A 24,393-nucleotide genomic window follows, 5' to 3' on the forward strand; every position below is an offset into this window, starting at 1 on the left:
GCCCTGGGAGTGCCAGTCTGAAGTTTCAGGGTGCGTAGGCCTCACGGGCGGCTTACTTCAGAAACTTTCTGAGGGAGGAGGCTGGGCTGGGAGATGGGGTCCTGGGTCCTAGCCAGCTCTGGGCCTTGGTGACTCCACCTCCAGGGTGGGCAGGATGACTTGCCCTGGAGGCCCAGTGGTCTGCGGGTCCCATGGATCTGAGCATCCCATGGCTCTGAGCTGAGCTGATGTGTCAGCCCAGGCCCCAAAGAAGGGGGCTCAGGGACTCTGGGGAGGGGGGATGAACACCTGTGCTGCTTAGGTGTCCTTCCCCCAGCCAGCGCCTCATCCTGGTCCTTCCTGATGACCGTGTCTCCCACTGCCATCACCAGTTCCCAGCCTGGCCACTTGCCTCCCGCAAGGCTACCTGTCCGCCACACTGGAGCAGAGACACTTCTAAACTTTGCTCAGACCTTGTTGCTTTCCCTCTTCGATCTTCCAATAGCTCCCCAGCATCCATGGCAACCCTTGCTGCTCACCTTGGACCAGCGGCCCATCAGGACCTGGCCAGTGCCTCATACATCATACCAAGCAAGTAATACCACATGGAGCTCCATGGGAGCACTAGGCCTTTGAACATGTCCTTGCTCCTGCCGGCCACATGGAAGGGCAGCTGGGGCTGGACGCATTGCCTATGCAAATTTGTCGTCCTGGGCCTCATGGCCCCTCACCCACGTTATTGGGGGTGGGGACAGGGGCCCAATGGAGATGGGGAGCACTTCCTGGATGCTGTGTCCAAGAAGAGCAGGCAGTATGAGCTGGAGATGAGGGGCAGGGAGGGCCAGACAGAGGCACCAGCCTTGGGGCATGAGCAAGAAACTTGTTCTGGCCAAATCTTGGGGTGGTGATCTAGCTGGATCAGTCCTCAGGGAGTCAGGCTGAGGGGCTGTCCCATTCCAGGCCTCACAAGTGGCTTAAGGCTATGGAGGGAAGCGTTCAAGGGCGGGTGAGTAAGATGGTAGGCAGATACTGGGTGGCGATGCCCAGTACCTAGTGAGTGGACCTGCCTGCACACCCAACCCTGCAGCACCCACAGTTCCCAAGCCAGGGCAGAGACCTCAGCCCACCTTTGACGTGCTGCCCCTGGACAACCTCCACACCCTCTCTCTGGTTACTGGAGGTGTGTCAGGTCCAGGGTGGAGGCTGGAAATCACACATAGAGGGCTCCCTGAGTGGCCCCAGCCTCCAAGGGGCACAGTGTGGGCACCAGGCAGCCAGGGAAGGGCTCACTCTGTGGTAGGGCCTCAGGCTTGTGGGGTGAGGGATCCTGGGGGGACAGTGATTGAGGCCAGTAGGCGGAGGGCTTGGACCAGGAGCCCAGGCCAAGGGCAGCCTGGGTCCCTTGTGAGGCCTGGGTATGAGTGTGGTAAGCGGCCGAGGTGGCAATGGGTGGCAGAGAAATGATGAGGCCTGATTCCTGCATGGCTGCCCTCGGCCGCTGTGACCCTGCAAACTTGAACCTCTCTGGGCCCTGAACGCAGCGCCTCCCAGGCCTCTTCTGCTGGACTGTGCCCCCTCCCCAAGACTCTCCCATGACTCCCAGTCCCCTCTCCTCCTGGGATGAGTCCCCTCTCAGACCACAGGAAGCCACACACTGCTTCCTTTTCCTTTTTTTTTTTTTTCCACTTATTCCTCCTGGCTCCAGCCCTGAGTGGGCAACTGTCCAACCACCTGTCTCTTGGTCCACCTGTCTATCTGCCCTTGTGTCCGCAGGTCCAACCCCCAGATCCCCGGTCACATGACTGTCTCCCATTCCTCCTGCAGCAGGGCGGGAGGCCGCTCAGGTCCAGAGGCCTCCTCGTCCAGCCCTGAGCAGGAGCCATTGAGGAGCCCATTGTCCTTGGGAGCGGCCATGGCAGGTGCTGTGGTCTCCAGAGCTGGGGCCGCTGGCTTGGTGTGGCTGGGCAGCTGGGGGTGGCCGTTGGTGGTAGCAGCGGGCAGAAGGCGGGGGCTGAGGGGCAGGCCGAGTCCCGCGCGGGGGCCTACATTGGTCACACTCGTGTGTGACACCATCGGGCCATAGCTGTAACTGCTGCTCCCACTGCGTGCCTTCCGCTTGAAGTCCAATGCCAGTGTCCAGCGGCTCCAAGACTTCTTGATCTCAGCCTGAACCTGGGGCAGTAGCAGGAGGATAGACGTCAGGGTGTGCCCCAACCACCCTGCCACATGCCCTCCCTATTAGTTTCCCCATCCCTGCCCCTGATATCAGCACTGAGTGGGAACAGAGGAAGGGGGGCTACTGGAAAATTCAAAGACCAGGCAAAAATCCTATCATCCTCAGAACATAGGGCCTGGCTGCAGGCAACTAACACAGCCAGAATCTTCAAGGCTCAATGGCTCTAAAGGTGGTTGAATCCTTCAGTTTGGATTTCAGATCACTCAGACCATGGGCATGGAGAGACACTTGATTTATGCCAGAGATCGAAGAGCCCACAAATTCTAGCACATCCTGAGCCTGAATCATCTGGAAAAACTTCTCTCCGCCTTCAGAATGTCCCTGGGGACAGTCTTAGAGGAGCAGAGGAAAAACAGGGCAGAAGAAGGAAAGGTCAGGACTTGGGAACCCCTGGCACACCCATCGGCATACCCATCCCCTCCCCACCATGCCTCAATGCTGCCCACCGCTTACCTCGCCATTGCAGAAACAGTATATGATGGCGACAAAAAATCCCTGTGGAGAGAGGCAGACCGGTGGGTCAGGGCTGGGAGTCCAGGTCTGGGTGTAGGGGTGGGAGCAGCAACCACCCACCCCACCGCCCTGAGCCGGCCAGGCCCAAGCCGCGCACCTGGAAGGAGTTGAAGAGCATCTCGTAGTGCATCTGGATTTGCCAGAGCGTCCCTGAGACCTCGGTGTACGGCGTGGCCATGAAGACGATGTAGTGGACACCGAAGAGCGGCATGAGCACCAGTGTGGATTTGAGCAGCTTCCTGGGCCAGGGGACAGGCAGGGCAGGCAGGGCAGGAGGGTCAGGGCTGAGTGGCTCCGCCTCGGTGAGTGCTGGGCCACCTCCCACCCTGCCGGCCTCAGGCTCCAGAAGCTACAAAGGAGCCCAAGGCTGTGGTGGCCATGGGAGGATGACTACTTGATCTGGTCCACCCAGGACAGCCTGTTCTCTCAGCAGAGTGTTTACAGCCTTCCCCGGTTCTCAGACGAGGCTTGGGGTGGACCATACATTATACAGTCTGCTCAAGAATGACCTGGCCTCACTCTCCCACGGACCACACCTCAGGTTTCAGCTGAGCTGCTGCCTCCTTGGGGCCACCCACTGCCTACTTGTTCATTGTCAGATGCCCCACGACTAGCTCTTTGAGGTGAAGCATGTGTTTGTCCCACTCTCGCAGGCTCCAGGTGCAGGGCCTGGCAGCAACAGGGACAGGCTAGCTTTGGGAGACCCCTAGTGACTCCAGAGGCAGGCAGGTGAGGTCCCATCATTACTGAGCAGGTCAGGGTCCCAGGCTGACGGGGTGGGTGGGGACAGCCAGGGAGAGAGGAGCTGGGTCCTTCCCTGGTGACAGCCTCATCCATGGGGACTCTGCCTCTCCTGTACATGAGACTGGGATTCCATGACCCCCGGCTCCACCCCCAGCTCCCAGGAGCCTGGGCATGTTTGGCGTGGCTCACCGGTACTGCTGCCGCGTGTCACACCGGCCGGCATTGGTCTCCCGCAGCTTGGTGGCAAGCACCCGGACGATGTTGATGAAGAGGATGAAGTTGAGCTGTGGGGGTGAGGGGGGCTGAACTGAGGCTGTACCCTAGCAGGTTGGGGCAAGGACACTTGGACCCCCAGCCCTGCCCCAGGCTCTGCTGTGCCGTTACATCTCTGTGTGGCTTCTTGGGCCCTCAGTGTCTCCATGTGGACAGGCCCTTGTGGTTCTTCTATTCCTGGGCTCCAGAAACCTCTACAGGTCCCTGTCAGGGGGTAGTCCACACTCCCACTCCACCCCATGGCCAGCCTCCCACCCCTGCTCACCACAATGGAGGCCAGAATGGGCACCTGGATGATCCACTTCTTGTTCCCAGAGCTCAAGTCCCAGCACCTGGGGGAAGTCAAGGTATCACCCCCGGCCCCTCATTGTCCCCACCCCAAGCCTACCCACAGAGAGGCCCCAGAACCAGTCTGCTCTGACATTAGCTGTCAGGGACACAGGACAGGGGTATAAGGCATGGCCAGGCCTAAGGCCACCCTGACAGGTCTCTATAGGAGAAGTAGCCTCCTGTGACTCTGAGGCGGTGCCCAGCTGTAGGCTGGACTGAAAACTCCTGAAGCCAGGGCCACTCAGGGCTGGGGGCAGGTAACCCCCTCAGGTGCATCACAGAGGAAAAGCATCCCTGGGGCTTTTCTGACCTGTGTCAGAGTCAGAACCTTCCCCACCTGGACCTACCCGGTGTTGGCCAGGGTGGCTCTCACACTGACCCACACGGCCACGAAGATGGCGGGCAGACCTATGGGCATGGAGGAGGAGAGTGTATGACGGGCTGTGGATGCCATCCATGGATGCCTTCCTCCGCTCAGCCACCTCGCCAGCCCCACTCCCCTCATCCCTGATGATGCTCAGTGTACCCCATCTCTGCCTCTGCTCCCACCCACCCTGGACACATGGGCCACTCAGCCTGTGCTGCCCCAACAGCCTCCCCTAGGGCCCCAGCCCTCAGGGCCTCAGTGCAGCACTCTGCCCCCATCTCAGTGGTTCTGCAGCTTCTACGGTCAGTCCCACGCACCGCACACCTCCGGGCACACGGTAAAATAAGGTCTCACTAACTTAGCGAGGCCCAGTCCATTCCTCCTTCCCTCCCCTGCAGGGTGGAGCTCTGGGCTTGGGGATTCCCCCTGAGGAGGGAGCCTAGTACCAGCATTTTTCCGTACCAGTCCCCCCACCCCACACAGTTTGAAAGGTCTTGGCCCCGTGGACGAGGCCGAATGGGGTGAGGGTTGTCCCAGGCTGGGCAGAGGCCCCAGGGGAGCCTCAGTGAGCCCTGGTCTGATCCAGCTCAGGGGGTGGGAGCCACCATTGAGCAGCATGGTGCCCGAGTGTGCTTTGCCGCTGGGCAGGGAGCCTCAGGCTCTCACCCTCTCCTACTTCATTCCAGGCCCGAATGCACCCTTGGGAGGCTCAGGGCGTGCCCCGAGTTTATGCTGAGAAAGAGCTGTGACATTTCTGTGCCATGGGTTCTCTGCAAGCCCTGATCTGTGAGTTTCCCCATCACCCTGACCCTCCACCCTCAGAGGCTGTTTTCATTCCCTGGGCTCAGGCCCAGGCCTCCCCCAACTGGAGGGCTTGCCAAGGGTGAGGAGAAGGTCAGGGTCTGTGCCAAGGGGCAGGGAGGTGGTGGCTGTCAACCTGAGGGCCTCTCAGTGCAGAGGCGGGGGCTTGAGGGGCACCGGGTACGCAGGGGTATTGACGGAAATGTGAGGGCTCCAGCCACCCGGCCCACCCTTCTGCAGTCTGGGCAGATGCCCTGGAGCCCAGCCAAGGACTGGAACTGCCAACAATAACGGACAATTATCGGTAACTTGATCCTGGAGCCCATGGGGGCCTGGGAGGGAGGCAGAGTCCCAGCAACCCATTCTGGAGAGGTGCTGCCAAAGCCGGCTGTCCTGCTAGGCTGGGCCTGTAGCTCCAGGCCATGGACTCCGTGGCCCACCTCAGGCTGGCAGCTCCACTCAGCTCCTGCTCATGGGGCTCCAGGTGGAGGGAGGGTCCAGGCCCCCAACTCCAGCTCCAGGCTGACTTCTGACCCAAGATCCCACTCTGATTCCAAGCTGAATCTTAGCCCGAAGGACCCTGGCCCTCTCTCCCCTGAACTGAGGCTCAGCCCCAGGTGAGTCTGATCCCAACACCAAAACCAGGTGAATTCAATGCCAGGTGAATGCTCACCGTGGCGGAGCTCTGTTCCCTGAGCCTGGATGGAGTCAGAGTCACAAAAGGGTGGGCAGGATATGCTGTGTGGGCACCTAGCCCTTGCTGGTGCCCTCTGACCTTATGCCCGCGGTCCCACCCTTGCCTGCTCCTCACAGCCCGGCCCCGTCATGCCTGCGTACCCCAGCCGAAGACTGTGAAGCCCCATAGGTACTTCTTCTCTGAGAAGAAGGCCATGAAGATGAGACTGTGCAGGTACAACCCCTCCACCAGAATCCAGTAGTAGTTGGTGGCCAAGAAGTAAAGAAAGAAGGTCACCGCCACCCGGCAGCCCGCCTAGGAGACCAGCTTGCATTAGTAGGAGGGCAGACCTGGGGAGGTCAAGGCTAGGGGGAGTCAAGGCTGGGGGAGGGCTGGTGAGAGGGGATGGCAGGGGAGATAGCAGGGCGGGGCTGGTGGGACAGGACAAAGTGGTGCTGGCCAAGTGGGCAGGGCAGGGCAGGCTTGGGTTGGGGTGCTGAGGGGTGTGCATGTGTGTGGGCGTGGTGCCGGGGCAGGACGACACTCATAACGAGTGGCAGGGGCCAAGGTGCAGAGGTGGGTAGTTGAGGGTTCTGGGCTGGGGCAGGGGTGTTGACAAAAGTGCAAGGGCGGGGCACTCACGAAGCCCTTAGCAGTAAGGGCTGGAAAAAGGGCGTATGAGGGATACCGTGAGGTGGGGGCACCCACAAAGCCAGTGGTAGCAGGAGACAGGCAGGGGCGAGGGCGTGGCTGGCGGTGCCGGGGACGCAGCAGGGTAGGGGCTCGCACGGAGACAGCGGTGGCAGGGGGCCACGGCCTGGGCCAAGGGGCACTCACGTAGCCGGCAGCGGCAGAGAGCGGCGGCGGGGCCTGGGCGATGGCGCGCAGCTCTTCCTCGGTGAGGCGCTCCGCCTCGTCAAGCGCGGTGCCCGAATAGAGCACCGCGTCCTTGACGAAGATGCTCACTGCGCGCAGCATGAAGGACAGGAACAGGTGCATGTGGATGTAGTTGCGCGTGCAGTGCAGCCTCCTGCCGGGCGCGCGACATCACCGCGGTGAGGGGAGGGGGACGCGCGGTGGGGGGCGGGGAGAGGGGAACACTGGGGAGGTAAGGGAGGCACCATCCCTCGGCTCCGCCCCGCCACCCTTGGACACGCCCCTCACCCCGGCTCGGCCCGCCCTGGCCCCGCCCACCTAAAGTAGGCCAGGATGAGCACCGCCACGGTGAGGGAGGCCAGCGACACGGAGTAGCCCACAGTGTAGATCATGCCCAGGCGGTCAAACACCTCCTGTGGAGGGTGGGGAGGCATGGTCAGGGCCCTGGGACTTGGGGGACCATCCGGGGGAAGGGTCAGGGGCCAGGTTAAGGTCGCTGGAGAAGTCAAGGTCGACAGTCAGGGCTAGGTCAGGGGCCACCAGTGGGGTCGGGTGGCCTTATCAGGGCCAGGTGAGCGAGGGGGAAGGCTCGCACCCGTTCACGAGTCTCATTGGTCAGGAACTTGACGCACTCGCTGTAGTTGGCCCATGTTCTGTTGTGCCCAGGTACCAGCTCCCAGCTGCCATTGCGGTCACAGCGTCGGTAGGCATGGCCTGCAGGTCAGTGGAAGGATCAGGGCAGGAAGAGGGAGGTCTGGGGCCACCAAACCCTGAGCTCCAAGCCCTGTCATCTCTGTGGCCCTCACTCCCAGCCTTACCTTTGTGATTGAAGTCATAAATGTAGTCAGGACAGGGCACAGCCACCACCTCACCTGGTGCCCCCAGAGGCCAGCACAGGATGTGGTCCCACTCAGGCAGGCAGGGACGCCCTGTGCCCACAAAGACAGACAGGGTGGGGGACGCCGAAGGGTTGGAGAGTCAAGTTCATGGTTAGTATCCCGGAGGGATGACTACACCTGTGGCTGTTGGTTTCTGCAGGGACAGGTGCACCCAGGACTGGAGAATTCAGGCTTGGAGCATTCTGGAGAAGCCCAAGATCCAGACATGGCCGCCCCGTATTGAGCTCTTATCCCATACTGTGCCCTGCATCCACCTGGCATCACAGAATTCCCTACAGCCCCTGTGACAGGTCCTAGCACTGGCCCCACTTTCCAGATGGGCTGGCGGAGACCCAAGGAAGCAAGTGACTTGCAAGTGCTCAGCTCCAGGCCAGGCCTCTCTTTCTTGTCTTTGCCCCGGTCCCACTTTCCAAGTGTCCTGGAGAATGGTAGGATCTCAATCTAACACTTTCTCACCTGAGAATGGCTTCCCCAGGAACCATGGAGAGGAGACTGGAGGACTGGTTTCCGGTGCCAGCTTGCCCCCAAAGAACTGCTGACCCCAAGCAGGTTCCCCCCTTTCTGAACTTTGGCTTCCCCTCTGGAAAATATGAGTCTGTGTTCCCACCACCATCTAAGACCTGCCCTGAGCACCTGCTATGAGACTCTCCTGACCACTCGATCCCCCAAATCTAAGTGCTAATAGTGGGATTCAAGGCAGGGTGACACTTTGAAGCCCCAGTCTCACTGCAGAGATGCTGAATCCCCACTGAGGGTCACCAACCTCTCTGAATCTTCCATGTTCTACCCCCCAGGCACTGCCCCTTTCTTCCCCCCCCCCCCCCGCACGGCTCTAACCACAGGACTCTCCAGCACACTGGAAGGCTGCCTTGGCAGCTGGACCCACCCTAGCTTGGTGAAAGGCTCTCTGTCCTGGGCGCCATATTCCCAGCCCCACCCAGCCGGGCCCACAATCCCCTCTGGTCCCCAGGGAGCCACAGGGTGACCACAGTCTCCCAGATGTGGTCCATCTGGAATCCACTGCCCACCCGGCCGGTTCAAGCCAGCCCTGTGGCTGCAGCCTTGGCTCTGTGTCTCTCTTCACCTCCCTGAGGGATGACGCTGCCCCACAGTTCCCTCTGTCTCTTCTCTTCTCCCTCCTTATCTCTGGCCCCCACCCTTATCCAATCACCTTCCTCTCCTCCTCTGCCTCTGTGGCCCGCCCCACTATGTGTCTTGGTGCCCTGAGCCTCGACCCTCAGCTTGTGCTGCTTGTTCCCCTCTCTGTCCTTGTGACTGTTTCTCCCTGCCTGTCTTTGTCTCTCTTGCTCCATCCCTCTCCCTGTCTCTGTGTGCCTTTTCGTATTTCTGTCTGTGTCTCTCCCTACCTCCCTCTCTCTCTCTCTATCCCTACCTCCCTCTCTCTGTGTCTCTCCCTGCCTCCATCTCTGTCTCTCCCTACCTCCCTCCCTCTGTCTCTATGTCTCTGCCTGCCTCCCTCTATCTGCCTCTGTGTGTCTCTCCCTGCCTCCCTCTCTGTCACTTTGTCTCTCTCTACCTCCCTCTCTGTCTCTGTGTCTCTCCTTACCTCCCTCTCTCTCTGTGTGTCTCTGCCTGCCTCCCTCTTTCTGTCTCTGTGTGTCTCTTCCTACCTCCCTCTCTCTGTCTCTCGCTACCTCCCTCTCTGTGTCTCTGCCTGCCTCCCTCTCTGTCTCTGTGTCTCTCCCTGCCTCCCTCACTCTGTCTCTCTCTACCTCCCTCTGTGTCTCTCCCTAGCTCCTTCTCTCTCTATCTCTGTGTCTCTCCCTACCTCCCTCTCTCTGTCTCTGTGTATCTCTCCCTGCCTCCCTCTGTCTCCCCCAGTCTCTCCTCCCCTCTCTGTCTCTCCCTGCCTTCCTCTCTGTCTCTTCGTTTCTGTGTCTCTCCCTGCCTCTCTCTGTCTCCTGGGTTCTCTTATCACCTCTTTCTCTCCATGGGCAGAGCTGTAGCCCAGTGCCCACTGCTGGGGTGGGGCTGGGACCCACATCTCCCTGAGGCCTGAGCCACCCTGCTCACCTGCTCCCTGCACATGCTGAGCTCCTGCTCCTCCCGGCCTCTGTCCTGTCCTGGGGAGGGGCCACAGCCTCTTCCTTCCACCGGAAGCTGACTGAGGAGTGTGAGGTCACGATGAGGACAGAGCAGTGGGGCAGGTCGGGTCCAAGCCCCTCTCAGACGCATGGAGGCATGGAAACACAGACATACCTTGGGGCCTACTGCCACTGGGCACCTCCTGGTCCTCCTCGGACTCCGGGTAGAGCTTCCCAGATGCCTTGTCTTTCCTGGGCTTCCCTGAGGTGGACGCAGAGGTCCATCCCTTGTCTGACTCCATTATGCTGGCTGGAGAAGTCAGGGCAGTTACAGCCATCAGTTCCATTAAGGCAGAGACCTGGAGTACCTCCTTTCACAGGCCCAGCCTCCCCTTTGTGCATGGAGGTTGTCCCCCACCTTACTGACATCAGGGCTCTTGGGGAGCCGAGATGATGGGTAGAAACAATGGCTGTAAAGTGCTTGCCAGGTGATGGAGTCATCAGAGGGGCTAAGGATCGCCACAAGGGGTTCAAGTGGGTGAGAACCCCATGTGAGGGTGGGATTAACTAGTGGGCTGAGCAGTAAATGTGGGCAGGACAGAGTCGGAGCCAGAGCGCACAGGAGGTGGAGGCCCCACCAGGGGGCGCATGGTAAAAGTAGATGCGGGTGGGGATGCCAACGGAGAGGTTAGACAGTGAGCAGAGCCAGCCCAGGAGCTCTGCAGGTAAAGAAGCCAGTGGTATGGAAGAGCAGGACGTGCAGTTTGTCTGTCAAGGGCGGACAGACACCCAGGAGTGGACGAGTTAACCTCCCCCACCCCTGTCCCTGGATACTAGAGTAAGGGGTTCACAGGTTCCACGAGTGACCTGGAGACTCCCCATTTGAGATGAAACCTGCCGTTTCTCCTCAGTGGAGAGATGCTGGAGCTCTCTTCCTAGCTGAGAAGCCCTCCTTATTACAGTATCTGACCTGCGCCCCTTCAGCAACAATCCAAGCCCCTGGCCCTCCCACGTCTCAGGCAAGGTCAGGCTCTGTGGCAGCAGTGGGATGTGAGTCCAGACAACCTGGCCTGGGATGAAATGGCTGCACCCATTTTCCTGCCTCCACTCTTGGGCACCAGTAAGGTGGGGGTAGCAGGATTGGGTGGAGCAGGAACAGAGGGGCTCTACCAGGGATGGGGAAGGGGCAGACAGAGGCACCTCCCAGCTTCCACAACCAGGAAGAGGGCTGGGATCCAGGGCCCAGAGTGAGGGGGATCCACCTGAACCCCCACACCTTGATGTGACTGGGACATGGAGCCCAGGGAGCCACTGGTGGGGCTGATGTGTGCGCAAGTGGGGCTCGGTCTGCAGACACCTTGTGAGTCCTTGTGAGCGTGAGCAAAGTCCTTGTGCTATGGGGTGTGTGTGTCACACTGTGTGTGTGTGCATGCTTTGTGTGTGCCAGTATCCTCCCCCAGAAGCCTAAGGGCCAGCCCAGGGGAGGAAGCTACACTTGCCGGGTCAGTTAGGGTCTGGGCCTCTTCCTGCTTGATGACATTAACCAGAGACCAGGGGCCTGGATGGCTACTAATGAGGCCATATCTCTGCTTCCAGGAAATTGACTCAAGAAGGGGGGTGGGAAGAATCTAGCTTGGGGGGCGGGTGCAGGAGCTGTGAAACTTGGTATGTGCCCACCTCCTCATGGCAGGGGTCCTATGGACATGCTTGCCCTCTCTACCAGGTCAGTACTCTCTTCCATGGTGGCCAGAGTCTGAGTTTCACCCCATGCCTATCCCTCTACCCCTATCTAGCCCCGCAGACCCTCACTTCTCATCCTGGAGGCCTCTGCTCACCCCTTGCCCTCTGCTCAGGTGGACTCCTCCAAAGACCTACCCATCCTGGGCTTGGCTTGGATGCCTCTCCTTCAGGAAGTCTTCTTTGCCCAAAACGTGGGGGCTGTCCCCTAGTGAGCGCTTCGGCTCTACAACTTCAGCTGCTTCCACACCCCACCCGCACTCCTGGGCACGACCCTGGCGAAGGCTCTTTCCATCCCATCTCCCAACCAGATATGGAGTGTGTGTGTGTTCCAGGGAATGTGCGCGGGGGGAGAGCTTGTCCAAGGGCTAGTGGTGGGCGGCAAGGGGACCTAAGCCAAGCCAACGACCACCTGAGCCTGCTAGCCCCGCCTGTTTCCCCCACTTCTGCTCCTCACTTCCGCCTGGCTCCGCCTTACCCAGGCCCGCCCTCGCCGGGTTCCTACCGCTGGTCTCCCTTAACCGGATCCACCATCACCGGGTCCCACCCTCGTCTGGTACCTCCCTTTCCTGACTCGGCTCCCGCCCTCCTCATCCGCCCCGCCCCTCCCGGCCCCGCCCCCACCTGGCCTCAGTTGGACTTCCTTGAGCCGCTTCTCACACTGGGCCTGGGCTCGGTGCAGCAGGAAGATCTGTTCCTCCTTGGTCATGACGTCATCCGCATCCACCTGCGGAGCCTAAGGTCAGACCGCAGGCAGGACTTCCCGGCCCAGCAGGTCGGTCCCAGAACCATCCCAACCTCCCTGAAGGATCCTCCTTTTCCAAAGGCCCTGAATCTAGAATACAGGAAATCTGCTTTATGTAGCTCCCATTTTACAGATGGGAAGCCGCGGCTCCGAGAGGTAGGGCCTGCCCGGCTAGAGCGGAAAAGGGGGGCTGTCCCCTGCCTGCCAGCCTGCCAGCGACCCTTCAGGCTGCAGTCACTGAACTTCTCTGTCCAGTCCATTCCCAAGGGGCACATGGGAACGGGATGGAATGTCCCAGGATCAATCTTCACAGGATCCTGACTGCCGGTTTGAGACCTGGGGGGTGGGGTGAGGGGCCGGAGAGGATTAGGAGTGGTGAACCCTAGGGAGACAAACGCGGGCCTGGATTCCTTCAAGTCTTGGCGCCCTGGGACGCTTTGGGAATCACTGACTTCCGGCCCGGCCCCTGCTCCCTGCGAGGCTTCACTGCTCTCCCCAGTGAAAGGTGAGTGAGTGCCTCAGCCTCCTGAGGCGGAGGATGGAGGGACTGCTGGCCAAGGGCCTGGGCTGGGGGGGCGGGGGGCGCACCGGCGCAGGCTGTGGCTAGGAGTCCCTCAGCTTCTGCTTATCTGGAAGCCCCTCGGTCCCAGCAGACCCTGAGTTCTGATGCCGCTGACAAGCCTTTGCTCCGGCTGCTCCCTCTGCGATGCCCTTCCTTTCCTTCCAATCTACAAACCCTGGGCATTGGCCATCGCCCACTGGGAGTCACTGGTGTCATTTTAAGGAAGGAGAAGGGAACATCTTGAGAGGAGGTGGTTTCCTCTGTAACGCGCTGCAGGAGAGGGTATGAGCTTCTGTCCCCCTGACTTGGGCGGGGAGGGGGTCAGAGGGTGAAGCTCAGTGTGCTCAACCCAGCTGTTTCCAGGAGTAGGACTCTGACTCACAAGGGGTTAATGTATCCCTCAGAGTCCCCACGGCACAGCCGCATTCCCTGCAAATCCCTCCAGTCAGGGCCGTGTCCTGTCAGACCCGAGTCCCCTCTGACAGCCCACGGCAGGGCTGGGCGCCTCAGTCGGAGCGGAGCTGTGCAGGGCGGGAGGACCGCGAGGCGGCAGCGAAGGAAGGAGGCGGGCCGGGGAAGGGGCGGGCCGGGGCGGGTGAAGGCGGGCGGTCCGGGCTGGGTGGGTCAGGGAGCCCGGCTGCAGGGAGAAGTTAATTGACCGCGTCTCTTGGCGGCAGCAGCAAAGGCTTCCAGGGCCAAGGAGTCTCCAATTGGCTCGGCTGGACTTGGGTTCTACTGGTTTCACTTAGCGGAGGCGCGTGCGCGTCTCTGCGCGTGCGCGTGTGAGTGGCCGCGCATTCCCAAGCGTCCCACACACGCTGTCTGGCCGGTGTGTGCACTTGCATGTGCGCCTGTCTCTGTGCGTCCTCGCGTGAGCATTGTCCTGCATGTAAATTTGGGCATGCGGGTCTGACGTGTTTGTGAACATGCATATGTACATGTGTTTCTGGGCGAAGGTCCGCGTGTGTGCATCTGCGAGTGTGTGATGCGGCTGCTTGGTAGCGTGCGTGTCTGTAGGGTCTAGGGTGGACCCGGGGATCTGGGCTGGACCCAATGCCCATGGGCCCCGGGAAGCTGCTGGAGCAGAATCCCATGTGCTGGCCGTATGACCCCCGAGCTCCTCTGCCTCCCCCTCCCCTACCACAGCTACCGTAGAGCAGAAGCAGTGGTGGGCGGGCCTCTAGACCGTGGGGCTTAAGGGAGGACAAAGAGGGCCTGCCCCATCTAGAGGCTTCACTGTACCTCTGTCATGGGAATTCGGGCTGCTGAGGGGGTCTGATCCCTGCACAGCTGCCCTGCCCACCCAACTGCCATTGTAGCACCCCTCAGTTCCCCCCCCATTTCCATCATTACAACTAGTACCTTCATTATATCCATCACCACCTCCGCCACCACCACTGCCATCACCATCTCCACCATAATCACCAGCACCATCACCATTAGTGCCTTTACTATTACCACTGCAGCACCATTACCAAAAACAGCATCGTCACAACTGCTACATCATTACTATCATTACCAATGTGATTTCCACCAGCATTTGACCACTGCCACCACCACCATCAGCACCAGCCTCATTACCACCAAAGAAAACATTAGCGTCTTCACTGCCATCAGCAGTATCGCCGCCAGCCCCATAACTGCTATCAACACCACCTTTGCCATCTTAGCGTCCTCAGTCCCTACTATGACCCCTTCCCCACTACCCATTTCTCTTTACCCATCTCTACCTCTCAGAACAAACAAATAATGCGCTATGTTTTTCCAGTCAACAGAGATCCCTGGTGACTGAGGCTCCGCCAGTCCCCGGCGATTGGTTGAGTTGACACACCAGCCCTTCCCAAGAGGTAGATCAGCTCACCATCGTGACTGAGGATTGCAGCTGGTAGCCTAGACTAGAGGCAGGCAGTCATGGATTGATAAACTGACCATTTAGCCGACTGATAAATGGGCAGGTGGACTAGCTGGATGATGACCATGAACTGACCAAGCAACTGACCAACACACTCTCTCACAGGCCCAAGGGCTCTCTCTGTTCAGCCTCTACCTAATGCTGTTGGTTTCACCACCATGGCCAGGAGCACCATGTTCATTTTCCAGAGTCTTGTTTCCATGGTGGATCTGGGAATGGTCAAGAGAGGGGAAGGTATGTGCTCCTAGAACCCGCTGCTCCTAATCCTTCACAGGGACGGTGGCCCCACCTCGGGCCTCCCCGAACTTTAGGACCCATTTCTCTGTCACTCTAATCATAGGTAGAGCTGCCATTGCAGCAAGAGGAGTTCAGGTCAGAGTCAGGAAAGCACTTTCTGCAGGAGAGGAGAGCAGTCCCACACCAAGTCCATTTCCACCTCCAGGCTTTAGAGTACAGCTCCTTTGCCTGAAACACCCTGCTCACCCCTCCCTCCAGCTGTATTCTTCCCTCATCCAAGGAGACTCTGCCACCTGAACTAGAGTTCGAATGCCACCTTTACCACTGCCTGGCTTTGTGACTTTGAGCAAGTTGCTTAACCTCTTGTGCCTCACTTTCCCACCTGTAAAATTTGGATAATATAGGGTTGTTGTGAGGATTAAATGAGGTACTGCATGAAGAGCCTAGGCAGGGGTAGGGCAGAGGCATGAAGTCATGGCTTCCTCCCATGATGGGTTGGTTCCCTTGCTGCCTGGCGATGTGGGTGCCCCCAGGTCAGGGACCCAGTGTGGTGGGGGAGATTGTCTGGGTGGGTCAGTGGGCAGCAGTGAGGGAGGTGAGAACCCAGGAGGATTTGGGGCAGGGAATACAGAGGGCCTTCTGAGTGACGTGTTTGTCTGGCGAGAGGCCCTGGAGTTTTTTTTTTTTTTTTTCTTCTAAATTTTATTTTGTTGTTGTTGAGAATATACACAGCAAAACATACACCAATTCAATAGTTCCTACATGTACAATTTAGGGACATTGATTACATTCTTCAAGTTGTGCAACCATTCTCATCCTCCTTTTCTGAGTTGTTCCTCCGTCATTAACTTAAACTCACTGCCCCCTAAGGCTCCCAGCTAATCTTCCGAGTTGCTCTTGTCAATTTGATCCCATATAGATAGTTCTTAAAAAAGCATGATGCTCAAGCCAGACATTTTTTACTAGTTAAGCTAAACTATTGTTCAGTTTTAAGATGACTTCAGGGGATATTTTTGGTTTAAGGTTTAAAGATTATCTCAGGGCAATAGTTTCAGGGGTTCATCCAGCCTCCATGACTCCAGAAAGTCTAGAGTCTATGAAAATTTGAAATTCTGTTCTGCATTTTTCCCCTTTTGATCAGGATTCTTCTACGGAATCTTCGATCAAAATGCTCAGTAAGGGTAGCTGGGCACCATCCAGTTCTTCTGGTCTCACGGCAAAGGGGGCAGTTTGTTCACGGAGGGGAACTAACCACACATTCCATATCCTCCTCCTGTTCCTGGCTCTCTTTCTTCCTCCGTTGCTCCAGGTGAATAGAGACAAATTGTTGTGCCTTGGATGGCTGCTTGCAAGCTTTTAAGGCCCCAAATGTTAAGCAACGAACTAGGAGGTAGAACAGAAGCACTAAACACATTATTAAGCCAATCAACTGGGATGTCTCATGAAACCATGACCCTAAACCTCGGAGGGAGCTTTTGGGATGGAAGGAGACCCCAGTGATCCCTTGCATCTCTAGGTCTAACTTGGACTCAAGCCAGGATTCAAGGTCATTGCCAGCCCCCCTGAGCTTGGGTTTGAGGGGCTAGAGGGCCCCTCCTCCACATCTGCCCTAGTTGAGGAGGCTTATCTCTCGGAGGTGAAGGGAAAATGCTGACAGCTCTGATTACTTCCTGGCCTGCGTGCCCCATTTGTCTGCTGTGTTCCCCTCTCCCCCTTCCCTGCCAGCACATCTTCCCCGCAGAGTTCCTGTCTTCTTGGCCCAGCTCCAGGATGTGGAGAACTCAGACTTGCATCTTCTAAGATCCAGAGAGTCTGCAGATCCTGGGTCTCAGGGGCAGGACGAAGGGACCAGGGCTGGGTAATGGCCGGGTGTCACTTAGTCCACACCCACTACTGACTGGGCCACCCAGCCCTGGAGCCAAGTGCCCTTCATTATCCACCCATACCTTAAATGGCCTTGGGTTAGGTCTGAAGTGACTCCCTCACCCCCTTCCGTGGGGCCCGGCCTCAACGCCCCTCACTGCAGCGCACCCGCCCCACACTCAACTCCCCAATGCAGAGTGGTCCTGTGTGCACATGTGTGCACAATGCACAGAGTTTGCAAACACGTGGGGAGTGGGGTGCCCTGACCTTAGCCCTGAGCTGGGGAAATAGGGACAGGAGATAGCCTGAGGGCTGGAGCTGGTGGTGGTGGTGCTCCTGGCCAGTGCAACTGGGTGCCTGAAGCAAGTATGTTATTTACATACACAGGGGCTGCTGTCTCAGGGAGAGAGCAGTGTGTGGTCAACAAGAGGCCCGGAAGTGTCTGTCACTTCCTGAGTACCAAGGAGGAGAAAAGCCATCTGCTCCCTACCCCTGCCCTTGCAAGTGCTCCTTCTAACTCAGCTGGGGGGGAGGGGGGGAAGACCTACGGTTGGGGGTGACGTCAAGGCTGGCGAGGGTGATAGGGACAGTGGTGGACCCAGCCGGTTCCATGCCGCTGACCAGATGAGAGCCACTCACCCTCAATTCCTCTCCCAACTGCCACATTCCACACGTTGGCTCTCTGTGATCCCACAGCCTCAATTCTCCCCCTGCAGGCAAATACTAAGGAGGAAATAAAAGGGATCCTTCTTTAGCTGCTGACACCTCTGCCTCTGGGAAAGGAGTTCCTATTCCTTGGTCTTAGCCCGGGAGTGCCTTCTTGGGTCATCTTATCCATCCCCCTGCATGAGGTCAGCCTGGTCCCCTGTGGGGGGTGGGGTGGGCCTGTTGGCTTCTTGCTCATCTTTAGAGAAAGCAGATCTGCTGGGTGTCCCCTGATTGCCTTGTAGCGAGCTTGGCCTTCATCTCTAGCAGGCCCTGCCCCTCGCTGGCCCCTGACTCCCTCACTGAATGCCTCCTCAGCTCCTGGCCACACAGAGGACAGCCCCTGCCCCTCTCAGTGGAACTGGGGGGCCCCTCTGCCTGCTGCCTCTATCTCCTTCATCCTCATCTCCTTCATCCTCCACCACAACCCTGCAAGAAGTGTAGAGGAAACAAAAACAAAAACCCCAGTGGTGTCAAGTCCGTTCTGACTCACGGCAACCCCACGTGTTACAGAGTAGAACTGCTCCACAGGGTTTCTTTGCTCTAATCTTTATGAAGGCAGATCACCAGGCCTTTCTTCCGTGGTACCACCGGGTAGGCTTGGACTACCGACCTTTAGGTTAGTGGTGTTGCTGTTAGATGCCGTTGAGTCGGTTCTGACTCACAGCAACCCTATGTACAACAGATCAAAACGCTGCCCGGTCCTGCACCACCCTCACAATTGTTGTCGTGTTTGAGCCCGTTGTTGTAGCCATTGTGTCACCTAGATTCACACTTTGCACATTCCACCTTCCAATTTGTTCATGCATGTCTGAAACTGTTTCTTCTCATTTTGAGTCGTGCTACATCAGCAAATGAAGGTCCCAAAATCTTTACTCCATCCACGTCATTTTAAGGTCGACTCTGCTTGGAGGAGGCAGCTCTTCCCCAGTCATATTTTGAGAATCTTCCAATCTGAGGGGCTCATCTTCCAGCACTGTATCAGACAACGTTCTGCTATTCATAAGGTTTTCGCTGGCCAATTTTTTCCGAAGTAGACCGCCAGGTCCTTCTTCCTAGTCTGTCTTAGTCTGGAGGCTCTGCTGAAACCTGTCCACCATGGGTGACCCTGCTAGCACTTGAAATACTGGTGCCATAGCTTCCAGCATCACAGCAACATGCAAGCCACCATAGTATGCCAAACTGACAGACGAGTGGTGGTTTAGGCTAGTAGTCGAGTGCAAACCCTTTGCTCCACCCGAGGACCTGCAAGAAGGGTGTAGTTATCCCCATTTTACAAACAGGGGCACTGAGGCTGAGTCACAACCAAAAAGAGGATTGGAGTGAAAGTCGGCCTGACACCACAGCAGCAGCCCTGGAGGAAGGGGGAGGAAGGAGGCCATTCCCTGCCACGTGGATAGTCTAGCTCCAGCCACCATCTCGTCTTTCTAGAGTCCTGGATTGCACCCTTTGCTGCGTCAGGCAAGTGCCTCTTTGCAGACCACCTAAGGCAGCCCCCACAGAGGTCATTCAGGAGTGGAGGTGGGCATGGAAGTGATGATGTGCTGGTGACAGTGAGTTGGTGATGGCAGCTCGTCCCCAGCTCTAACTGGGCTGAGGACAGTTGGGCATTGGTGTTAGGAGCAGGAAGACCTTATGCCTCCAGAAAAGCCAGAAGAAGAAACCTTGCCCACACAGAGACCCCCTCGTAACCTCCTGGCCTTCCTGCACCCCTTTCTCCAGATTCCACTACTGGGCCCTGTGCTGGCATCCCCCAGTGTCTCCCATGCCAGCTGGCTGGGACTGCTCCTCCACCCTCCGTCTGTCCTGCTGGCCCAAGCACACTGGGACAGACTCCCTGCTGGGGACGCTCCTGCTCAGCCACCACTGACAAGTGCTGACTTTTCCTCCCCCTCACCAGGCCTTCCTGAACAGGCTGCCTGTGTTTGGGGTAGGAGGGGCGGGTGGGGGGAGAGGCACTGTGACGCCTCTCATCCTGGCCAGCGTGGACGGCTTCGGGGGTAGGCTGTGGGATGGGGGCCTGGGATGGCCGAGTTGGCTGCAAGGACCGGTGGATCTTCACAAGCAAGTGAGGGACTTCCACATGGGCTGGGGAATCAAGGTCTAGAGGGAGGGTGTGTCCTGGCTTAACCGCAGCCTGGTCAGCAACTGATCCCGCCAGGCCTCACCTCTAGCATCAGGCTGGCCCCTGAGTGGGGGAGCTTAAGGGTTTGGAGGTCTCTAATGTCTTTGTACATTTAAGCAAAACTTTCCAGCTTTTTCCACGTGCAGCATGTTCTGCAGGCAATTTCAGGGGTGTATAAGCCTCCCACCCCAGACTTTCTTTTTCCTGCAGGTCTCTCTCTGAAAGAGCTGCCTTCCCAATCTGGTGGCCAGACCAGGGAGTGTCCCCAGAAGGCCCTCAACAGGAATCTGGGGGAGGCTTCTTGACGCCTCATTAAAACATTCCCAAGAAAACCCAAGTTCCTGGGAGGGCTCAGCTCCCCTCCCTCTGCTCTGTCCACAGGCAGTTGCCAGAGCTTGGGGGTGGGGGGGAGTGTTTAAAGGCAGGTGGTATAAAAAGCTTCAACGAATCAATATGAGAAAGACAAATAACCCATAGAAAGATGGGTAATGGCTCTGAGCAAGCTCTCATAGAAGGTGGACTATAACCCAATGAAAAGTCCACAAGCTCATTGGTAATTAGCAAATTAAAATGACAAGAGACACTATTTTCATCTATCAGAATGGCAGCAATGAAGAAAGTAATCCTCATGATATCCGATGAGATTGAGGGCATGGGGAGAGAGGCCCTCCTGGTCATTCCTGGTACGAGTACAAACTGGCACAGGCTTTTTAGATGGCAATTTGCCCACATCTACTAAAATACAAAAAAACGGGCATGTTCTCTGACCCAACAGTGATGGAATCTAGAAATATCCTACTGGGAAATGGCCACACAGGGACATGAGAGGGCATTTCAAGGAGCTTCCCCATGAACCATGGAAACACACATCACACATAATTTATGCAGAAACAATCTAAATGTACATTCCCAGGGCCTGCTTAATGTATCCCAGATTTCAGAATACTATGCAGCATTAAAAAAGATAGATCTGTATTTACTGACACGAAGACCTCCAAGACACACCTTTAAGTAGAAAAATGCGTATAGAGAAACCAAAAACCAAACCAAACCCGTTGCCGTTGAGTCTATTCCGACTCATAGCGACCCTGTAGGACAGAGCAGAACTGCCCCAGAGGGTTTCCAAGGAGCACCTGGTGGATTCGAACTGCCAACCCTTTGGTTAGTAGCCAAATTCTTAAACACTACACCACCAGGGTTTTCCATGAAGAAGCCTTACTATAAACTGATACCATTTTTAAAAAGCCAACCAAACAAACAGAAAACAACAGAACAAAGCTATCTACTTGATATGTACACAAAGAGTTACCATTTGGAAATACAAAAACTGTCTAGGAGGCCATATCCCATCCCTGACTGTTACAAATGGTTTTTAACAGAAGCAGGAAAGGGGCTTTAGGAGTGATCAAGGAGAACTTTCATTTAATATATATTATTTGGCCCTTTTATAAGAAAGAACATATTCCGTGTACTAGATATGAAATTAAAAATAAAATTAAATTAAAAGCAGAAGGATTTTGTGCAAAAAAAAGAAAAAGAAAACCCAGAGTAGGCCATGGAGTCTCCCACCAGCCCCAGCCCCAACCTGCTCGGGAGGAAGGACCTCGGTGCAGTGCCTAAAGACCTGGATTCAGATGCGAACTCTCCCACAGACTCAGTGTGTGGAAGTCAGGGCCCTTGCCTATAAAACAGGTGGGTGAATTGACTGAAGGAGAAAACCCTTGAGACTTCTAGCTCAGAATCCGGGGGCAGCCGTTGCTCAAAATGTGTTGGTTCCTATCTGTCTTTAAAAGAGAGCAGGGAGGCCGAGCAGCCCCTTCAGCAGGCTGGAAGGGGCCCATACGTTCCCGCACATCATGTCTCTCCTGTGACTTACCCCGGGGTCACATCTCGGCATTCAAGGCCTGCCCCTGACCTGAGCTTCAGTCTCTCCCACTGCAGTTTCCACTCCACATGTGTACATGCTGAGGGTGTCCTTTGGATGCAGCATCCCAAGGAGCAGATCACGCCCAGGTCTCCGACTCAAAATCTGTGGGCCCACCGCTTCGTCTGAACCTCACTCCTCTCCCTCTCTCCACACCCCCATTTTCCCAGCTACTCTTCCCTTTAGGGCACAAGACAGACCAGCTAGGTCTGGACACACTCAGCATCCTCCCACTGGGATGCTCTTTGGCCCCCCAACTGTGAGCCTGGTCCTCAGTCAGCTGGGCAGGCAGCATACAGGTTTGGTGACAGGAGCTATCAGCTGAGGCTTGTGGGCTTGGTGGGCACCAGTGCAGATATGCCTGGGAGTGGCAACCCCTGGGCTCAGGAGAGGGAGCTGGCAGGCTGCCAGCCTCTTGCCAGCTCTAGCTGAACCCAAGAGGCCCACGGGCATTGAGCGGGTGAGCAGGCTGCTTCCCTACTCCTTGAGCCCTATCCTCTAGCCCTGAAACCAAGGAGGGTCCAATGGACTCACAGCCTGAGAGTCCAGCCATAGCCTCCCCAACCAGGTCCCTGAACAGCCCCAGCCCGGGTATCCCCCTCCTGCCCTAGCCCTCAGCCTTGGGTCGGGGCTGAGCCAGGGGCATTCTCTGCATGTGCCTCAGTGTGGGGCCCTGAGGACCCTCAGCCCCATACACAGAGGAACAGAGCTTGGCACTTGGTTGGCATGAGATAGGTAAGTCGTATTGGTTTTGTGATTTGGGTTGATTACAAAATGGGGGCAGTAACCAGACCTTCCTCTGAGGGTTACTGGGAAGATTAAACTAGTTAATATATGTAAAATGCCTCAAACAGCGTCTGGTATATAGGAAAGTACTACAGAAGCATTTATTAAATAAAAGTAAGAAAACAATAGACTGGATGCTCACGCGCTCGCAAAGGCACATACAACTGTGCTCCATCCAGCAAGTCATGAGCACACCGTGAGCTCACGCTTACAATCACATAGACAGATGAACACATGTGTCCAGAGTTCCCCAGAGCCCTGATCTGACACAGACACATTTGGGGACCCCTCACTCACCACCTCGTCTTCCTGACAGTCACGCTGAGTGCACACGCATGCACACATGGACCCTGCCGGCTGGCCCGAAATGGTGGCTGTGTTGTCCCTGCAGGGAAAGACCTTGAGCCTGGCCTGACGGCAGGGTGGGAAAATGGCTCCATCCTACCTCTGGGCAGCGTGCTAAGCCCCGCTGAACCTTGGTTTCCTCATCTACATGTCCTTGCTCATATGGGATGATGTCTCTGGCTTTGGGAAGCCTCTGCTGTGGCCAGAGTCATGAGGCCTGGGCGCCAGTGAACGGGGGCTGCTGAGGAAGGGAACACCTCCTATCACGGGTTTCTTAGGCAAATGTTTCTTTCATGCCTGTTTACAGATGGGGAAACTGAGGTGTGGAGAAGGCTAGCCCAAGATTACACAGGCATTAGGCAGACCTAGCGGAGTCTCAGAGCTCCTGCCTCCCAGGCTGGGACTCTGCCCTGGGCAGGGATCTACTGCTGGTCAGAAAGAGGAGGCTGTCTGCCTGTCTATGTCTCCGGGGTAGGAGAGTACCCCACCTGGGACACGCAGGGGTCTTGAAGTCAGACAGCCTTCTCAGGAATGAACTGGTCCTTTGGGACATGGCTGCTGTGGGATCTGAGAGGATGGGACACCCCCCTCACCAGGGAAAAGGTCCTGCCCCTCGGCCTCTCTGTTTTCTGCAGCCAGCCGCCTGTCTCTCCCTGCCTTTTTCTTTGCTGTTCTGTCTGTCCACCCCTTCTGCTCTGGGGAGCTCTTCTCCCCACCCCCTTTTGTCTCTGTCGCTCTCGTCTCTCTCTCTTTAGGCTTCTCTTCCATTTTGTCTCTTCGTCTCCCTGTGGTTCTCTGCTGGTCACTGCTCTCAGGAGGGTGCACTCTCAGGAGGGTCTTTCCACGGGTCTCCTCGCTCACTGGAGTTCCTCTCAGCAAGTTTCTCCTGGAGGGGTGTTCTGGAAGCCAGTCTCCTTCAGGAGACCTACATCCCTCCTCTACGCCACACCACATCCACCTTCCTGGGCAAACGGCTTCCACTACGGGTAAAGCTGTGTGTGTGTGTGTGTGTGCGTGCATGTGTGCAATTGTGAGAGCTGGAGGGGGTCCCTCAGCCCTACCCCCTGTCTGGATGATTCTGACTTTGGACCCACATCCCTGTGTCCTGGATTGCAAACAAAACTTGCAGAAAACAGAGCTTCCTCCCACCCCCCCAAGCAAAGTCTGTGGGACCCCAGACTTCCACCAAAGCCCAGCCTTCCACTGGATCACACTGTCATCTTCAGAGGACACACAGCCAGAGAAAGAGAAATAACCCCAACCACACATTTCCAGACCTGGGGCTCCATATGCAGGCTTGCGAGATGGGGAGACCTTAGTCGTGTGGAACCCAAGTCCAGGCACCCCGGAGACAGCAAGCACCGAGGATCCCAGTTCAGAGAGGACCCTCACTCAAAGTTCAGACTATTCAGAGAATCCAAGACTCTGTGCCCCGGACCCGCCGCAGGCACCCCGGAGTAAGCCCCGCAGCGCCTTCCAGGGCCGGGTTGGGCGGGTGTTTGTGCTGGAGTGCCGGCGGGAACTTACCAGCGCGTATGCGGAGCTGAGCACCGGGCAGCAGAGCAGGAGCGCCAGGCCGGGCGCGATCCGGGCGGCCCCCATCGCCACCGCCTAGGGCCGCGTCCCTCGGGGCAGCCGCCGCCGCCGGCCCTGGTGGTGTTGGGGTGGGGGTGTGCAGAGCTGCGTCAGGCCGGGTCGCCCCGCCCACGCCCC

General features: G+C 57.4%; 1 protein-coding gene across 1 annotated transcript; it reads right to left on the minus strand.

Moving 5' to 3' along the window:
- Positions 1-632: 632 nt before the first annotated feature.
- Positions 633-24,288, minus strand: PTH1R (parathyroid hormone 1 receptor). The gene is made up of 14 exons (XM_064274654.1): positions 24,208-24,288; positions 12,101-12,203; positions 9,915-10,049; positions 7,614-7,724; positions 7,391-7,509; positions 7,114-7,208; positions 6,757-6,949; positions 6,081-6,234; positions 4,423-4,483; positions 4,011-4,077; positions 3,662-3,756; positions 2,826-2,967; positions 2,669-2,710; positions 633-2,151 (listed from the first exon to the last, which is right to left on the minus strand). Exons 1-14 carry the CDS (start codon positions 24,280-24,282, stop codon positions 1,774-1,776), a joined length of 1,770 nt encoding a protein of 589 aa, XP_064130724.1. The 5' UTR covers positions 24,283-24,288; the 3' UTR covers positions 633-1,773.
- Positions 24,289-24,393: the final 105 nt, after the last annotated feature.

The sequence above is a fragment of the Loxodonta africana genome, chromosome 22 (assembly GCF_030014295.1).
Source record: "Loxodonta africana isolate mLoxAfr1 chromosome 22, mLoxAfr1.hap2, whole genome shotgun sequence".
In the NCBI taxonomy this organism is placed as follows: Eukaryota; Metazoa; Chordata; class Mammalia; order Proboscidea; family Elephantidae; genus Loxodonta; species Loxodonta africana.

Coding starts and splice junctions, on each gene's coding strand:
- PTH1R (XM_064274654.1), bottom strand. CDS start 24,282: ATGGGGGCCGCCCGGATCGCGCCCGGCCTGGCGCTCCTGCTCTGCTGC. Junction 4,484..6,080: donor CTTCACAGTCTTCGGCTGGG/GTACGCAGGCAT, acceptor CCATGCCCATAG/GTCTGCCCGCCATCTTCGTG. Junction 2,968..3,661: donor GACACGCGGCAGCAGTACCG/GTGAGCCACGCC, acceptor CCCCTGGCCCAG/GAAGCTGCTCAAATCCACAC.